This window comes from Corythoichthys intestinalis, chromosome 3 (assembly GCF_030265065.1).
Source record: "Corythoichthys intestinalis isolate RoL2023-P3 chromosome 3, ASM3026506v1, whole genome shotgun sequence".
NCBI lineage: Eukaryota > Metazoa > Chordata > Actinopteri > Syngnathiformes > Syngnathidae > Corythoichthys > Corythoichthys intestinalis.
The window spans coordinates 31,097,428-31,116,120 of NC_080397.1; the positions used below are offsets into that span (position 1 = coordinate 31,097,428).

The 18,693-nt window shown below is 39.1% G+C and overlaps 1 protein-coding gene across 3 annotated transcripts; it reads left to right on the forward strand.

The window, feature by feature from the left end:
• Positions 1–1,596: 1,596 nt before the first annotated feature.
• Positions 1,597–18,466, forward strand: syn1 (synapsin I). Of its 3 annotated transcripts, none has more exons than XM_057830770.1 (14): positions 1,597–1,828; positions 2,096–2,431; positions 7,728–7,788; positions 7,852–7,943; positions 8,138–8,294; positions 8,407–8,496; positions 8,767–8,829; positions 8,913–9,055; positions 9,130–9,204; positions 9,270–9,372; positions 9,451–9,591; positions 10,128–10,197; positions 12,344–12,744; positions 16,054–18,466. In XM_057830770.1, exons 2-13 carry the CDS (start codon positions 2,106–2,108, stop codon positions 12,742–12,744), a joined length of 1,722 nt encoding a protein of 573 aa, XP_057686753.1. In that variant the 5' UTR covers positions 1,597–1,828; positions 2,096–2,105; the 3' UTR covers positions 16,054–18,466. The 3 variants fall into 3 exon arrangements, with proteins under 3 accessions (XP_057686753.1, XP_057686751.1, XP_057686752.1); XM_057830768.1 differs by having other exon boundaries at positions 12,344–12,740; positions 16,016–18,466; XM_057830769.1 differs by having other exon boundaries at positions 12,344–12,740.
• Positions 18,467–18,693: the final 227 nt, after the last annotated feature.

Sequence of the window (18,693 nt, forward strand, 5' to 3'; positions counted from 1 at the left end):
TCTGTGGCGTTAGTATACTGCCGCCATTTTAAAGCAGTAGACTTCTCAGAAAGGTTCTGTTGTAGTGAACCTTCCTGGCGAACCTAAGTAACTTTTTATCTAAAATACTCCTAAATCGGCAAAATCTTGACTTGAATCTATCTTTAAATGATGAAACAGTTTTAAAACTTTCACATGTCGGAAGAAGACAGAAGGAAACTAATGCAAAAATGGGAGCAATTTTAACAACTTCAACGGTTGATTCACAACATTAAATGACTTCCAAACATAAAGGTTACTATGTTTTTTTTTGTTTTTGTTTTTTTTTTATGAAAAAAAAAAAAAAAAAAAACCATGAAAGGTCACACCAGTTACTTTGCCAAGTAACTAATTTCTCTTACATTCAGGAACTGAGTTACTAACTCAATTACTTTTTGGGAGAAGTAATTTGTAACTGTGATTAATTACTTTTTAAAAGTAAGATTAACAACACTGGTCATAAAGATGAAGTCTGCAGAATGAAAAGTGACGAAAGCGGAAATTTTATTGTGCCATTTTTTTGCCGAACACAACTTGCCAGCAACTATTGCTGATCACGTCTCAGAATTAGCAAAAGAAATGTTCCCTGACTCAAAATTGCCTCGGTAAGTTAATTTTATCAATTGACCTTTTTTATTTGGACACACTAACGAACTACCTTCAAGTCAAACTGAATTGCGAGCTGAAGTGCCATGAAGTGCAGCCATCAAGACATGATAGAAATTGCCAAAAGTGCTACATACAATTATAACAAAAGTCACTGTTAAATTTTAGTAATCATGATGTAGTTCAAAATATTGATTGTTCTTTGATTGCACCGGGTTGTTTGTTACAATATTACCAATACATTCATATTATAAAAATTGAGTTTTACTTTTATTTCATATTTCACGCTATATACACCGTTGTAAAATTAGTCTCCAATTTGTAAGGGCATACGTCACTATTTGTAGGATTGCCAATGGCCTCGGATTGACAGGTATGTATTTAATAGAAATATTTATTTCATTCAGATCTACAACGTGTTACTTTTGTGTTCCCTTTATTTATTTATTGTTTTTTGAGCAGTGTATTTAAATCGTGCAGATAGTGTTTATTGTTGTGTAAATTGACACCAGAGTGAAAAATGGTATGAAGTCTAAATGTAACTGCTGCTTTGGGCAATTAAGGCTGCAGCAACAAAGCGTATGTGTCGTGCTCGTTATGGTGAGGCAACAGGAGGCATCATGTCTGAAAGAGTGCAACGCCCCTTTTTGCTGCTTCTCTCCTCAGCACCAATTCATGTCTTTGCTCACAAACCTCTATCAAGTTACTTATACTTTCAAAATTACAACCGGAAGTACTTGGGAATCTCCGTGAACTATAACAGGATTGTATGAGCTGCTATATTATAACAAGATGAATAAAAGACAATCTATTCAGCAAATATAATGTACTTACAGAGCAGAAACTAATTTGCGTCAATTACACTGGATTTATTTTCCATTTAAATCCAAAAATAAAGGCAGAATACAGGAAGTGTATTGTTCCAACCTAGGTATCTTGACACAGATCCTTTCTTGCAGGCTACACCAACCCCTCCCAAGGCCGCCTCACTCGAATGATCCGCGGTGACGCAGGGCTATGGGGAAAACTGTAACTGAAAGGAAGGACGCAGGGGCCACAGTGGTGAAGCAGGAAGGACTTTTGATGAATGCACGACCTAGAGGACTCGCGTGTCAATTCTAATACATGTAACCTAGGGTGTTCCTGTGCAACACTGTAAGACATCAACATCGTTTTAGGGCGTAACACTTGGATTAACTCCCAGGTAGGCTTTGTCGTACAAGTAGATTTCGTATTTCATTCAGTAAATCGATTTTTGAACCCGAATCAAATCGGATTACTCATGCTTATTCGAGGCGTCTGTAAAGAGCATGCGTACGAGTCATGATGACGGAGAATTCAATGATACATTTCCTATAATTGGCCAGAAATTTATTTTCCCTTTCTGAATTTGCCCAATTCGACATGACAACTTGTGCGACGCATCCAGTGGGCGGACACGTCTATTTTTTTGTCGTCCTGTACACCACAGAGTCTCCATCATGAACTACCTTCGCCGCCGACTCTCGGACAGCAATTTCATGTCCAACCTGCCCAACGGCTACATGGGCGACCAACAGCGCGCCGAGCCCCCGCCTCAGCAGCAGCAAACAAGCCCCGCAGTGTCCCCGGGGCCGTCGGAGAGGCGTCAGCCCGTCAGCCAGCAACAGTCTGCGGGCGGAGGCTCCGGCTTCTTCTCGTCCATATCCAATGCTGTCAAGCAAACCACGGCCGCCGCAGCAGCCACCTTATCCGAGGCGGCCGACCGGGCGGGGGTCTCTAGCAGTGCTAAGATCCTCTTGGTGATTGACGACCAGCAGACTGACTGGTGAGAGCAGAAGTGCAGCCTCGTCTAGACTGTAATGTGGGCCACAACGTGGGTATGAAAAGTCATGATAATCATGACTTTTCATAATCGTTTAATAATCATTGATTAATCCGTTACTGGGTTATCAATAGGGTTGGGAATCTCTGGCATGAAGCCGATTCGATATGTATCTAGATACACAGGTTATGATTAGGGTTGTTCCGATCATATTTTTTTGCTCCCGATCCGATCCTGATCGTTTTAGTTTGAGTATCTGCTGATCCCGATATTTCTCGATCCGATTGCTTTTTTTTTTGCTCCCAATTCAATTCCAATCATTTCCGATAATTTCCCCCGATCATATACATTTTGACAATGCAATAAGAAAAAAAAAAAAAAAACTCGGACGGATATATACATTCAACATACAGTACATAAGTGCTGTATTTGTTTATTATGACAATAAATCCTCAAGATGGCATTTACATTATTAACATTCTTTCTGTGAGAGGGATCCACAGATAGAAAGACTTGTGACTTTGTATATTGTGACTAAATATTGCCATCTAGTGTATTTGTTGAGCTTTCAGTAAATGATACAGTAGCCATGCCCCAATGCATGATGGGAAGTGAAACCATGACTGTGCGTAGTGCTATCAAATGATATATCTTCTCTGCGTTGGGGAGTAACTTAATGTGTTAAGAAAAAGATCATTTGCTACCTTGCTTCCCCACATTGCTTCCCATGATATTTCTAATCGTAGGGAGAAGGATTGTAAGGCTTTAGCCAATTAAAAAAAAGACTCCAAAGGCTGCCAAAATTCACTCTACTCATTTTACACTGCCTTTTATCTCTCTATACAGGTAAAACGGCGTCATTACAGATTGAGCGCGACAATTAATGCAGTGCATGCGTTAATTGCGTTAAATATTTTAACGTGATACATTAAAAAAAAAATTAATTACCGCCATTATTGGGATAAATTTGATAACCCTATCTTAAGCCTAAACTAAAGACTCTGGATAAGTGTAACATATTATGTTTGAAACGTTAAATACAATTACAAAACGATTAAATTAAAAAATATATATACAGTAATTGAAAAAAGGCATGTCCTATATTTTTTTGCCGATTCCGATACTTTGAAAATGACGTGATCCATCGGGAAATCTCTAGTTACGCTTTGATTAAAAAACGATACATTTTTAAGGCCAAGCAATTCGATACGATTCGATACAGTTTAAGAACGATACGGTTCGATACAGAGTGAAAACGGTACGATAGTAAACATTTTTTGTGTGTGTTTGTAAAGTATTTTAAACATATAAAAAAGATTACATTTCTAGTAGCAAAATTAAGCAACAAAATTTCATACCAATGTTTATTTTTTTATGAAAAAAATAAAAAAATAAAGCTTACTATATAACCGTCATTTTGTTGGATGGGATTGATAATAAAATAAAACTCCAGTGACAGACAACAATAAAGTGCAGTTATTTAATTACTGTATTTCCTGGTGTTTTGAACACAATAGGTAAGTAATTTAAGTGCACTGGTATAATTGGGGGAATAAAAACATAGCATTTTAGACAGACAGGTCTATAATCATTACTTTAACCTTATACACAGCAAAGTCATTCACTTATGCCTGTGTTTCCACCTTTTTTTATTCCTTTTTTTTTATTCCTCATCACTGTCCATCTTTTTTGAAGGGCAGATTTTTCTTGAGGAAAATCAACTGATCCACATGTTCATGTTTAAGTAGACTGCGTTTCGTGGAAACAATATGCTGCCCTTTCCACCATTGTAGTGGGTTATTTTTTCAGGGTTAAAAACTCACGATCTCTGTACCGCGTCACACTTCACACTAGCTCTGTCCCATGCGAACAGATCTAGCTGCCTTTGTCACTTCAAAGTCCGTTGAAAATCAATCGCTGCACGTCGCTGGCGTGGTGCTTAAACTGTCCATTGTTTTAGCATGTTGTTTCGTTGCCACTACTAGTTTCATTTTGGGCTGTGAAGAAAACGCTACGGAGCGTGCGTTATAGTGGTTTTGTTAGCTCTCACGTTGTTATGACGCGCCCGTGACGATCAGGTTATGACGGCGACTACTAGCAGTTCTGCCAAAATCCATGGGAAGTTTAGGCAACCACGACTGTGCGTGGTGCTTTTCCATATTATATCATGCGTGCAGTCACAATCTAAGTGCGCTGTGTGATGAATGACACAAGCGTGACATGTGAAGTAAAAGCTAAATTATTATCATATTAAGCAATGCATTGAACTAGGCATTAGAAGCCAATTCTTGTGCTCGCGAAAGCCGAATTCTATCTCTACTATCGGTTCATTGAATATTTAATGGCTAATTACTGTCGAATGGTAACTTTACTATAGATACAGCTGTATCTCTCACCTGTAAAACCGGATATCCGAACGTATCGGTTTATCGTTCTTAAGCTTAGTTATCAAGTGTGTAATGGACAGGGATGCCATGAGTTTATTTCGGTGTTGCGCAATATTGGTGTAAGATAGAAAAACATTTTCATGCTTGTTTTAAATGTTGAAACTGGTGCGTAGCACTCTTTTCACAAATGCCTTGAGCCAAAGATAATTGACCCATTTTTCCCTCAGAAAGTGTGAAAAACAAGTGATAGTCTCACTAGGGTACACCCAGCCAAATGCTGGGTGTATTTAGACACAATTCACATTCATAATCACACAGATGAAAAATTTTGAGTCTGGTATTCAACCACAGCAGAGCTGTCCAACTTACAGCCATAGGCCAGCTGCGGGCTGTGATTCAGTTTTTAGTGTCCCGCAGCAAATTACAAAAAATTTAATTGAATATGTCCCACACAAGAGCCTTGAACTCAGCCTCCACACTGTTCCACTTCTCATTTTCAACACTAGACTGAGCCATTCGCATAAACAGAACTGCTGTATTAACAATGAGGAAAATAAGTATTTGAACACCTTGCTATTTTGCAAGTTCTGCCACTTAGAAATGATGGGCGGGTTTGAAATTTTAATTGTTGGTGCTTGTCCACTGTGAGAGACATTCATTCATTCATTCATTTCCCATGCCGCTTATCCTCACGAGGGTCGCAGAGGTGCTGGAGCCTATCCCAGCTAATGGGAAGTAAGCAGGGAACCCTGAATTCATTACGTGCAGGGCACAATGAGACATACAACCATTCACACACACACTTATACCTATTGACAATTTAAAGTGTTCAATCAGCCTACCAAACATGTTTTTGGGAGAAAACCCACTCAGGCACGGGGAGGACATGAAAACTCCACGCAAGAAGGCCGAGCCCAAGATTGAACCCTTGATCTTAGAACTGTGAGGCAGATGTGCTAACCACTCGGCCATCGTGCCGCCCTGTGAGAGGAAAAAGAGAGAGAGAAAAAAAACTGGAAATCACAGATTTTTAAAGTATTTAGTTGTATTATACTGCTGCAAATAAGTGTTTAAACACCTGTCTATGAAGAACTGTGAGCTTTAAAGACCTGTTAGTCGCCTTTAAAAAGTCCAACGAATAAGTGGAGTGGAGCTAGACTGACGTTTTGACCCGTTTCAGAGGCCTAGCTTCATATAAACACCTGTCCACCCCACAAAATCAGGAAGACTCCAATTACTAACATGGCCAAGACCAAAGAGCTGTCCAAAGACACCAGAGAAAGAATCATAGTCCTCTTTGATGCTGGACAGGGTTACGGGGCAATTACCAAGCAGCTTGGTGATATAAGATCCACTGTTGGAGCAATTATTAGAAACTGGAAGAAGCTAAACATTACTGTCAATCTCCCTCGGCCTGAGGCTCCATGAATATCTACCTCGTAGGGTCTCAATTATCCTAAGAATGGTGAGGAATCTGCCAAGAACTACACAGCTGGTCAATGACCTGTAAGGAGCTGGTACCGCCATTTCCAAGGTTACTGTTGGAAATACACTAAAACGTCATGGTTTAAAATCATGCATGGAACAGAAGGTTCCCCTGCTCAAACCAGCACATGTCCTGGCCCGTTTTAAGTTTGCCAATGACCACATGAATGATCCAGAGGAGTAATGGGAGAAAGTCATATGGTCATATGAGATTAAAATTGAAATTTTTGGTCTTAATTCCACTCAGAGTGTTTGGAAGAAGAAGAATGATGAGTCCCCTCCCAAGAACACCATCCCTGCTGTGAACCATGGGGTTTGGTAGCATCATGCTTTGGGTGTGTTTTTCTGCACATGGGACTGGACGACTGCACTGTATTAAGGAGAGGATGACCAGGGCCATGTATTTTGAGATTTTGGGGAATAACCGCCTTCCCTCAGTTAGTGCATTGAAATTGGGTGGTGACTGGGTCTTCCAACATGACAATGACCTGATGCAGACAGCCAGAATTACCAAGAAGTGACTTCGTAAAAAGCATATCAAGGTTCTGGGCCTAGCCAGTCTCCAGACCCAAACCAAATAGCGAACAGTCTGCCAAAAAGCTCAATCTTTGTCTCACACAAAAATACACACGGTCCCAGGCTTCAACTGGGACCGTGTGCTTTGGTCAGATGAGACCAAGATCTAGCTTTTTGGCAACAAACACTCTAAGTGGGTCTGGCGTGCCACGAAAGATGCGCATGCTGAAAAGCACCTCATACCCACTGTGAAGTACGGGGGTGGGTCAGTGATGCTCTGGGTCTTTTTCGGTTCCTAAGGCCCTGGGAACCTTGTTAGGGTGCATGGCATCATGAGTGCTTTGAAATACCAGGACATTTTAAATCAAAATCTGTTGCCCCCTGCCCGAAAGCTGAAGATGGGTCGTCACTGGGTCTTTCAGCAAGACAATGACCATAAACATATGGCCAAATCTACACAGAAATGGCTCACCAGACACAAAATCAAGCTCCCCCCATGGCCATCTCAGTCCCCAGACCTTGTTTTGTTTGCAAAAGGGGGTTGTACAAAGTATTAACACCAGGGGTGCTAATAACTGTGACACACATTATTTGATGTCAAATATTTTTTTCTTTATGTGGGATTTTTTCCCCACTGAATGAATGCAATTGTATTGAAGGGTGGATTCTTCTCTTTTTTTCCATTAAGGTCCCATATTATTTGAATAAAAAGAATATATATTAGAAGCTAAAAAACACATCTTTTTCATGGGTGCCAATAATTATGGAGGGCACTGTATATTTAAATATCCAAATGTTTCCATTTTTTTGGCACACAAAAGTAATTGTCAGTAAATATCTGACAATAGCATTTGCATGGTTAATGACCAACAATCTGATCACCCCCTCCCCTACCCTTCTTTCATATACAGGGTTAGAGTTTTCAGAGGAAAAAAGGTCCATGGTGGTGAATTTGACATCAAAGTTGAACAGGTAGGTTTACCCGTAAATTGGATTTTTGTTGATGGTAATAAATACCATCGCTTGTCTTTCTAGGCGGAATTTTCCGAAACCAACATGGTGGCTGATTCGTCAGGCAACTACACAGTCAGCATTGATGCAATTAGGAATGGCCATAAGCTTACTAAGTAAGTAGAGGATAGAGATTGGTGTTTCTTATGCATGCATATATTTATTTTTCTTGAATCTTAAAATACACTATAATGTCTATCCTTTACTGTAATAAATGTAAGATTATTTTAACTGTAATTTTTCAAAGTGGACCAGGCAGGTTTTTTTTTTAACGTCTTAATCATTAAATTTTATTAATGTTGTATTACAGATCCTTTAAACCAGACTTTGTACTGATCAGACAACATGCCTTCAGCATGGACAAGAATGGAGACCACCGAAATGTAGTAATTGGTCTTCAGTATGCAGGACTACCAAGCGTCAACTCTTTACACTCTGTCTACAATTTTTGTGACAAACCATGGGTGGTAGGTTTCACGATATTCTCAAAATTTCTTGTAAAATGAAATTGAGGAACTTTTTTGGTATTTAAAAAAAGCTATTTAATTTTTTTGTGTGCGCTTTATTTATTTATTTTAGTTTGCACAGATGTCGAGGCTACACAAACAGCTTGGTCAAGAGGAGTTTCCACTGATTGAGCAGGTTTATTATCCAAACCACAGGGAAATGGTGAGTTATGACATCTTTTCACTAGCGCTAGCAGGCAGTCATCACTGTAAAGGGCCTCCACGTCAATATTCTATCTCATGTGCCAAATGGGACCAATCCCATGTGGTCTGTGTCTTGTTTCAAGATGAGATATGGTTAATTTGAGCTTCTGTATTGATTATTTAATCAATATAATAACGAAAATTCCCTGCAGAAATGCAAGAGTGGTACTTTTTTCTTTGCTATGATGCTTTGTGAAAGTTTTAATGACTTATGGTCACTCGTTTTTAGATAACATCTTCTCGATTTCCTGTGGTGATAAAGATGGGCCACGCTCACTCAGGAATGGGAAAGGTAGAACTGTGGTTCTGATTCTTCAATTAGAACACATTAAAACATAGTCACATTTTAATATATTTGGATGCTTTCTAATATAGGTGAAAGTGGACAATCAATATGACTTTCAAGATATTGCCAGTGTTGTTGCCCTGACCAAGACTTATGCCACATCTGAGCCATTTATTGATGCTAAGTATGATGTCCGCATTCAAAAGATTGGTGAAAATTACAAGGCCTACATGTGAGTTTACCCATTCTTTAAATAACCATCTGTACAAAAAGCAAATTTTCTCAATGTTTTATTAAATTCAACAGGAGAACATCAATTTCTGGCAATTGGAAAACCAACACTGGCTCATCGATGCTTGAGCAAGTGGCTATGTCAGACAAGTAAGAGGGCTCATATGTCTAATAAGTTGTTCAACAGAACAGATGCATTTAACATGATGTTACAGGTATAGAATGTGGGTGGACACTTGTGCTAACATCTTTGGAGGTTTGGATATCTGCGCTGTGGAGGCTCTTCATGGTAAAGATGGAATGGACTACATTATAGAGGTACTCGCAAGCAGAACAAAAACACAAGTTGTATGAGCCTAAAAATGATCTAGGAATGCGTTGTCATACCGGTTTTAGGTAGATGACTGCTCAATGCCACTGATCGGTGACCAGCAAGATGAGGATCGTGTTCAGATAGCAGAATTGGTAGTTTCGAAAATGAACCAAATGATTCTACCTGCTTCAAGCTCCTCCACTGGCCGTATTTCAACTACACAGGTAAACTAAGTATTGACTGAACAATAAATATATCAGAAAAGAAATACAATCTAAGCAAAACTAGGCATAGATATATTTTCAGGGTGTGTCCTGTATCTCGTCCAAAGTCAGCTGAGATAGGCTCCAGCACACGTGCGACCAAAATGAAAATAAATGGTCTGGATTTAGTTGATTGTTAAATGGAAAGATTTTATTTTATTTTTTAAATATTGAAGATTTTTTTGTCTGATGAACATCACACATCCATCTACATGCGGTAATTTCTTGTTATACACACTTTTGAAGGATATACACATTACTACTGGCCCTGTGAGGTTATCAACCAGGTCACACTCCACTGGAGCATTTCCTTGCTGGGTATGTTGTTTTAGTGTCAGTGGAAAATCTGAGCACTGAATGGCTGCTTCCATGCTAAAATAGCAAGATCAGTAGGAAACGTGTATTTAAGGGCAGAGGTAAAAAGGCAGTGTGAATCTATTTTCTTCGTAATGAGTATTATTTGTGTTTCTTACTTTTTATGTTGTTTGTAATTTTAGAAAGCAGTATCTCCTCAGCCTGTATCCCAATCTAGAGTTCCACAGTCTCAACAGCGACCGTCACCTCAGGGTAAGAACTGAAGTATATATTGACATACTGTATCTTTTGGTTAAATATTGCCAGTACTTTTGTAGCACCCAAGAAAATAAATAGAATATGTGTATATGGTTGAATGGATGATCGGGCTGTATACAGTTTAAACAAATAACAGGTAAGTCAGTCAGCTTGTCTATCCAGTGACTTAACATTTGGCACACTGTAGTTCTATTCTGGACATTCAAGTCATGCACAGTGGTCTAAAATGTTGCAGTCATTAATTAGAAAAATAAAATAAAATACAAACACACAATCATCAGGTAAAGAACCCAATTTGGTAACTTTAAATTGCTTTAAAATTGCTCAACTTCACTAAATGTCTGGCTGCTTTTGTAATTTTACAAGATCTACACTGATCATGAGCTGTCTAAAGTTAAGTGACATACACTGCTGGCCAAAAGTATTGGCACCCCTGCAATTTTGTCAGATAATGCCCAATTTCTTCCAGAAAATGATTGCAATTACTAATACTTGGTAGTAATATCTTCATTTATTTTGCTTGCAATGAAAAACACAGAGAGAATGAATATAAAAATCATCATCATTTTGGTTTTACACAAAACTCCAAAAATGGGCCGGACAAAAGTATTGGCACTCTTTGAAAAATAATGTGATGCTTCTCTAAATTTTGTAATTAAAAGCAACTGTTATTTACCTGCGGCACATAACAGGCGGTGGCAATAACGATTGCAGCCAGTTAAAATGGATTAAAGTTGACTCAACATCTGTCTTGTTTCCTTGTGTGTACCACATTGAGCATGGAGAAAAGAAAGAAGACCAAAGAATTGTCTGAGGACTTGAGTAGCAAAATTGTGAGGAAGCATAGGCAATCTCAAGACTACAAGTCCATCTCCAAAGACCTGAATGTTCCTGTGTCTACCGTGTGCAGTGTCATCAATAAGTCTAATGCCCATGGCACTGTGGCTAAACTCACTAGATGTGGACGGAAAAGAAAAAAATCACGAGAGATTTCAACGAAAGATTGTGCGGATGGTGGATAAAGAACCTCGACTAACATCCAAACAAGTTCAAGCTGTCCCGCAGTCCAAGGGTGCAACAGTGTCAACCCGTACTATCCGTAGGCGTCTGAATGAAAAGGGACTCTATGGTAGGATATCCAGGAAGACCCCACTTCTGACCCAGAGATATAAAAATGCCAGGCTGGAGTTTGCCAAAACTTACCTGAGAAAGCTAAAAACATTTTGGAAGAATGTTCTCTTGTCAGATGAGACAAAAGTAGAGCTTTTTGGGAAAAGGCATCAACATAGTTTACAGGGGAAAAAAAGAGGCCTTTAAAGAAAAGAACACGGTCCACACAGTCAAACATGGTGAAGGTTCCCTGATGTGTTGAGGTTGCTTTGCTGTCTCTGGCACTGGACAGCTTGACCGTGTGCATGGCATTATGAAGTCTGAAGACTACCAACAAATTTTTACAGCATAATGTAGGGCCCAGTGTGAGAAAGCTTGGTCTCCCTCAGAGGTCATGGGTCTTCCAACAGGAAAATGACCCAAAACAAACTTCAAAAAGCACTAGAAAATAGTTTGAGAGAACGCACTGGAGACTTCTAAAGTGGCCAGCAATGAGTCCAGACCTGAATCCCATAGAACACCTGTGGAGAGATCTCAAATGGCAGTTTGGAGAAGACACCCTGGAGCAGTTGGCCAAAGAAGAATGGTCTAAAATTCCAGCAGAACATTGTAAGAAACTCATTGATGGATACCGGAAGCGGTTGTTCGCAGTAATTTCGTCTAAAGGTTTTGCTACCAAGTATTAGTCTGAGGGTGCAAATGCTTTTGTCCGGCCCATTTTTGGATTTTTCTGTAAAATGATGAATATTTATTTATTTATTTATTTATTTTTCATTCTATTTTGTGTTTTTTTCATTGCAAGCAAAATAAATGAAGATATTACTACTCAAGCATTTGTAATTGCAATCATTTTCTGGGAGAAATTTAGCATTATCTGACAGAATTGAAGGGGTGCCAAACATTTTAGCCAGCAGTGTATATACTTCAGTACTGCATACTAATGATCTCTCAGACATCATCAATTTTTGTTGATTTCCAAGTCCAGTCAAGAAGTTAAATATTATGCAATGGGTTTGTTTCTTCCCATCAGGTGCTCCTCAGCAAGGTGCTGCTGCACAGGCCCAGCAACCCGCAGCGAACCTGGGTTCAGGTGATCCTCCAGGTCAGGGAGCTCCTCAGCGAAGTCAAGGAGGCTCCCCTCAAACTCAGAGGCAACAGTCTGCTACCCAGCCGCAACAAAGACCTCCGCCAGGAGGTGCTGGTCAGAAACCTCAGCAACAGAGGCCCTCGCAGCCGCCTAGACAGCAATCGCAAGGGGGGCAGCAGAGAACCGCTGGCCAGCAGGGCCGCACCGGTGGGACCACCACCCAGCAGCCACGACCTGCTGGCCAAGGCCCGGGGGGACGCCCCCCGGTGCAACAAAAACCCCAGCCCCCACAAAAACCGAGCCAAGAGAACACAGCGGCGAGCAGTTCCCCACAACTGAAGTAAGTAAGTGCAGTGAGGACATCGCATTAACAATTGTTTAATGGCAAGTTAAACATGTTTAATGTAAATATGACTAATCATTTCAAACAGTTTGCTCTCACTTCTAATTACATGAACTACATATTGCTTTGATATGTGCATGAGATATATTTTCTGTTCACTAGAATGTGCATGATTGATCAGTGCTTGTTTCTCAAGTCTCAAAATGGTTCATTTCAATGTTCATGAGCCAAACAAATACTGAGGTGATTCTCATTTGTACATACCATGAACTTTGTCATAATTTTCTAATCAAATTAGAGTGACATTGTTTCCATTTCTTCAACTTTCTGGTGCTACCGTAAAACACAAAAAGAATTTAAAAAATGATTACAATTACTAATATTTTCTGCAATCTTAAAACAATACATTCGTGTCCTTTCATATTAATAACTGTGACACTGTGACCAATTAGTTGGAACACCAGCTTGACATTTATGAATTTGGGGGTTTAAATCCAAGCTTCAGCCTTCCAGTGTGTAGCTTGTATGTACACCCAAATCTTTGCGAGTACTTCCAAAATCCTCGGTGGGTACAGCAGAAGCAGCAGCACAATGAATTGGATTGCCTCATAAAATTACGATGCAAAAAAATGTTTAATCCTTTACACCAGGGGTGTCCAAACTTTTTGCAAAGGGGGCCAGATTTGGTGTCGTAAAAATTTGGGGGGCCGACCTTGGCTGACGCTTTTTACGTAGAACAATTAGGGCTGTCAAAATCATCGTGTTAACGGGCGTTAATTATTTTTTAAAAATTAATCACGTTAAAATATTTGACGCATTTAACGCACATGCCCGGCTCAAACAGATTAAAATGACAGCAAAGTGTCATTTCCACTCGTTACTTGTGTTTTTTGGTGTTTTTCCGCCCTCTGATGGCACTTGGGTGCAACTGATTTTATGGGTGTTAGGCTTCAGCACCATAATTATTATTGACATCAACAATGGCGAGCTACTAGTTTATTTTTTGATTGAAAATTTTACAAACTTTATTAAAACAAAAACATTAAGAGGAGTTTTAATATAAAATTTCTATGACTTGTACTAACATTTATCTTTTAAGAACTACAAGTCTTTCTATCCATGGATCGCTTTAATAGAATGTTAATAATGTTAATGCCATCTTTTGATTTATTGTTGTAATAAACAAATACAGTACTTATGTACAGTATGTTGAATGTATATATCCGTCTTGTGTCTTATCTTTCCATTCCAACAATAATTTACAGAAAAATATGGCATATTTTATAGATGGTTTGAATTGCGATTAATTACGATTAATTAATTTTTAAGCTGTGATTAACTCGATTAAAAATTTTAATCATTTGACAGCCCTAAGAACAATATATTTAAGCAAATTTTAGCAAGCCATTCTGTGCATCACATTTGCTTTATTATTATTTTTAATTATTCAATTGATAATTTCAACAATCTCACAACTAGCCTTAGTGGCATTCTCTTTCGACTCTCGGGCTCTTGCGAAATACTATTGTGAAATAAACTAGCTTCAAGTTGCTTCAATTTCTCACAACGTATCTTCCCTGTAATCTTGTCGTACATGTCAGTGTGTCTTGTTTGGTAATATCGCCTCACATTGAACTCTTTAAAAACAGTGACTGTTTCTTTTCAAATGAGGTGGACACAGTTGTTGCGTATTTTAGTGAAGAAATAGTCCAATTTCCACCTATCCTTGAAGCATCGGCCGTCACAGTCCACTTTTTTTTGTTGACAGTCGTCATTTTAGAAAATTGGGAGTAAAGGGTCACATGGGGTAATGTTGCTTAGAGTGCTGCTGCCTTTTAGTGGGCAAATGAGGAGTAGCATTTAGTGTGTAAGCTACTTCATATGCTGGTAGCAGTACTGCTGACCAATTTATTAGGTCTGTGTGTGGGCCAGACGTTATTGATTTTAGGACAGAGGCTGGGGGCTGGATGAAATTTGACCAGGGGCCGCATTTGGCCCCCGGGCCGGACTTTGGACATGTCTGCTTTACACTCTAGTTCTTTCTGGTATTTTCTAAAATGGTAAATGGACAGTACTTATATAGCGCATTTATCTGCATGGTTACCATGCCCAAAGCGCTTTACATTAGCACACATTTACCCGTTCACGCACACATCCACACACCAATGGGGCTGCTGCCATGCAAGGCGCTGTCAACCCATTGAACGCAAAACAGGGTTCAGTGCCTTGCCCAAGGGCACTTCGACGATGGGCAGTCGTAGCCGGGAGTCGAACAACTGACCCTTTGGTCCAAGGACAACTCCAGCTACTAACTGCGCCACGTCCGCCCCTAAAATAAAGTGTTTCTATGTACTATTTTTTTCTCATTATGAATTAAAAAAAAAAAAGAAAGAAAAAAGTAGATTTTAGGGTAAGAACAGATAACTTAAAATTTGCCTTTGTTTAATGGGAAAAGAGCGGCACGTTAGCCGAGTGTTTAGCACGTCCGCCTCACAGTTCTGAGACCAAGGGTTCAATCCCGGGCTTCGGCTTTCCTATGTGGAGTTTGCATGTTCTCCCTGTGCCTGCGTGGGTTTTCTCCAGGGGTTTTCTCCCATTGTAGGCTGATTGAACACTCAAAATTATCCGTAGGTCTGAGTGTGTGAGTGAATGGTTGTTTGTCTCATTGTGCCTTGCAATTAGCTGGCAACCAATTCAGGGTGCACCCCGCCTACTGCCCGTAGTTAGCTGCAACAGGCTCCAGCACCTCCGCAACCCTCGTGAGGATAAGCGGCATTGAAAATGAATGACTGAATGAATTAATTAATGGGGAAAGATGATCATGAAACGTATATCTTGTTCTTGAGGGCACCGCTGCAGTCAAGAATTAGGATTCAGATGGAACTGCGGCAACTTACATAATAATTGATTGATCAATGTTGTACAGGTTTTTAAGTGACCAAAAAGTAATAAAAACTCCCAAAGCAATTCATGTATGAATGCTGTAGATAACGGTTAAAAAAATCTTTGATCGAGGTTAACTTGATTAATATTTAAATGGATGAAAAATATATGCCATGCTTCACATAGCATCCAGTAACATGCTTCATTTATTATTCATATCACTTTCAAGCATACCCCTCAATCTGTACAGCAATATGGAATGCGCTTCTTGATCATCAGGGTTCAGCTCGTTCTCCTCTCCTCTCCACGGTCCAGTCTTTCCATTCCATCCATTTGCTGCATGAAGTTAATAGCCTCTTCTGCTCTATTGCCATCCCCTCTCTTTATAGCAAATCCCAGTCTCTTACCAATACCTTCAACATTCCAGAAACACCAACGCCACGAGCCAGCCTTAGCCAGGATGAGGTGAAGGCTGAAACCATACGCAGTCTCCGCAAATCTTTTGCCAGTCTCTTCTCAGACTGAGGCACTACCGTCATCATTACCATTATAGTCATCCCCCGCTACTCCTGAAAGGATATTGGCCGGGCACACAGAAGGACTGACTCCATCTGCTCCCTTTCAGCAGGATGCGTTTGCCATGCATATAGAATATCGATGTTTTTGAAATGCGCGTTGCATAATCACTGCCATGAGGATGTTATATTGAAAAATTAACAAAGCTTAAAAGACACTTTAAATTAAGGTACTAAAATCTGCAACATTCCTTGCCAGGCCACAATTTTCAATCACAACATACACACACGCCTCACTATAATAAGCTTCAGTATGCATGAGCACACACAAATAAGAATGGCAGCAAAATACTACATACACGTCTTTAAATTCAGTCCCAGTTTTTTTTATTCTGACCAAACAAAATCAATTACTCAAAGATGCAAACAGTCTGGACAAGGTCCAATGTTGAGTAATTTTGATGTTTTAGCTTGATGTCAGTACAGAGAACTGGTTGCATTCTTCAATCCTGCACATAAATGTGTTGTCATGTACAAGTAATTCAGCTAGTTGAAATAAGCCTAGCCAAGTTAGCATTGTAGAACTTGTTTGTGTTGCTCCTGCTTTCTCTCATTCTTTTTTTTTTTTTATTTGCACAAAACCAAATGTTAAAAAAAAAAAAAAAAAAAAAACGCCCAATCAAATGGATCTGTCTCAGGGATTTCCACTTGATTGTGACGTGCATTCTTGTGGGTCTTCCATTCCATTTGAATGTGGTTGTTTAACATTGATAAGTGAAACGCACACATTCAAATAAGGTAGGAGTGTTTGCATTTGCACACAGTTTACTGCAGAATTATACTTGAAATCAGTGAAAATAACTGATATATAAAGGCTATATTTTCAGGTTTTAGTCAACTACTGTATCACTTGACAAAGCAACAACTCTACTTTGCATGGGGAAAAAACTGAAAAATGCACAGCAGAAGGTTTTTGCAGGTGCAATTAGCAAAATGTTCACATCCAATTTCAACACACCACTATTTTAAAAGTCATGTAAAGTAGTAATATGTGAATAAGAAATTGAGATGATGCACTTAATCTTGAATAATGGTGGCCTGTATGTGACCAGAATAACTCCCCTAATAAAATATACCTAGCCAAGGACTATCATTTTGACAGTTTTCCATCTGTAAAATAAAACCACACTTTCTTAATAGTCTTGTCAGCTAGAAGGTGCAGATTTGTTATAGTTAAAGCACGTGTGGTAATATAGTTGTGTCTCCTCGCCAATGACAACCCCACCTTTGGTCAGAAATTCACATGTACATTTTGGCTGAGAAGGGAAAAAAAACTCTCTTAAGATTCATATTTCATGGCACTAATGTCTTCCACTGGGAATTATCCAAACTTGAATGTGTATCCAGTATGGCAATATCAAGCTTTTTAGAGAAGACCCAAAGTGTAAATGAGTCTTGGTTTTTCAGTAGATTCCCCACGCTGTCCGTGTGTGTTCTAGCGACAGTAACCCCTTGTGCTCTGTGGTACATAAATGTATGAATGTTCTGTAACTGGTCGAAACAGATCGTTGTGTTGACTGATGCAGAGTGTTACCTTTATTCTGCTGCTCTCTGTGCTTGCTGGTGTTTTGTGCGTCTCGGAAGCTCATTTTTAAATTATTGAATGAATTCGTTGTGTAGTTGTGTCTGAATGCTTTTATAAGTTTTTTTTTTGTCGTTTGAGATGCAACTGGTGCTTGTAAGTTAATGCATTGGCTTGTGATTCAAGGCTTCAGAACTTTGCAGTGACTCTCCAGTGTGCATGTCAGATTTTTATTTGGTTTAAGGGGAACATGATTTGTCATTTAGTATGACAGGTAAATGTTACACATATAGTTATATTACTAAAAGTCATATGTCATGGTAAATCTTGGCACTGACCTGCGACACAGCATTTAGGGTTATGAGCCGATTTGATTTATGGTGTATATATTTGACTGTGAATGTACCTTATTTGCGATGGTTATGCATTGTTTAATAATTGTGGAAAGATAACATCCTTGTAAAATTGGGTGGAACGTGGAAATGTTGTTTCATCCATGCCTGCCCCCCCCACCCCCCCCAAATAGATGTAAATGTAAATTTAAAAAAAAATCTAATGCTGAAATGCTTACAGAGATGAAAATATATCATGTAAATCATGGTGGATTATAAAATTATATGTAAATTGATGTTATATGCAATGTTTGTATTATATGATGTGCAAATGAATGTTACTGAAATATGCACATGCCCAATAAAGATGATGACCAACAAAATGTAAAGCTTTGACTCTGATATATTGTAAAATAAATAAAAATAATGTCACTGCCAATGGTAGTTTTTTTTTTTTTTTTTTTCTTTTTTATAACGATACCAGTCGTGCACTGTTCCATACTAATGTAGTTTTGAGAAATTTCATTATGATCTGGAATATACCCCAAAGGGAACGAGTAAAACTGTGCATTTATGCAGGAATTGTACTTGTTGACATCTGACCACAAGATGGTGTGAGCGTGCATTTTTAGTTCTGC

Excerpts from the sequence above, each read along its gene's own strand:
- syn1 (XM_057830768.1), top strand. The coding sequence starts at position 2,106 with ATGAACTACCTTCGCCGCCGACTCTCGGACAGCAATTTCATGTCCAAC. Across the intron at positions 8,295-8,406 it reads TTTGTGACAAACCATGGGTG|TTTGCACAGATGTCGAGGCT; the intron begins GTAGGTTTCACG and ends TATTTATTTTAG. Across the intron at positions 8,830-8,912 it reads CTCACTCAGGAATGGGAAAG|GTGAAAGTGGACAATCAATA; the intron begins GTAGAACTGTGG and ends TTTCTAATATAG.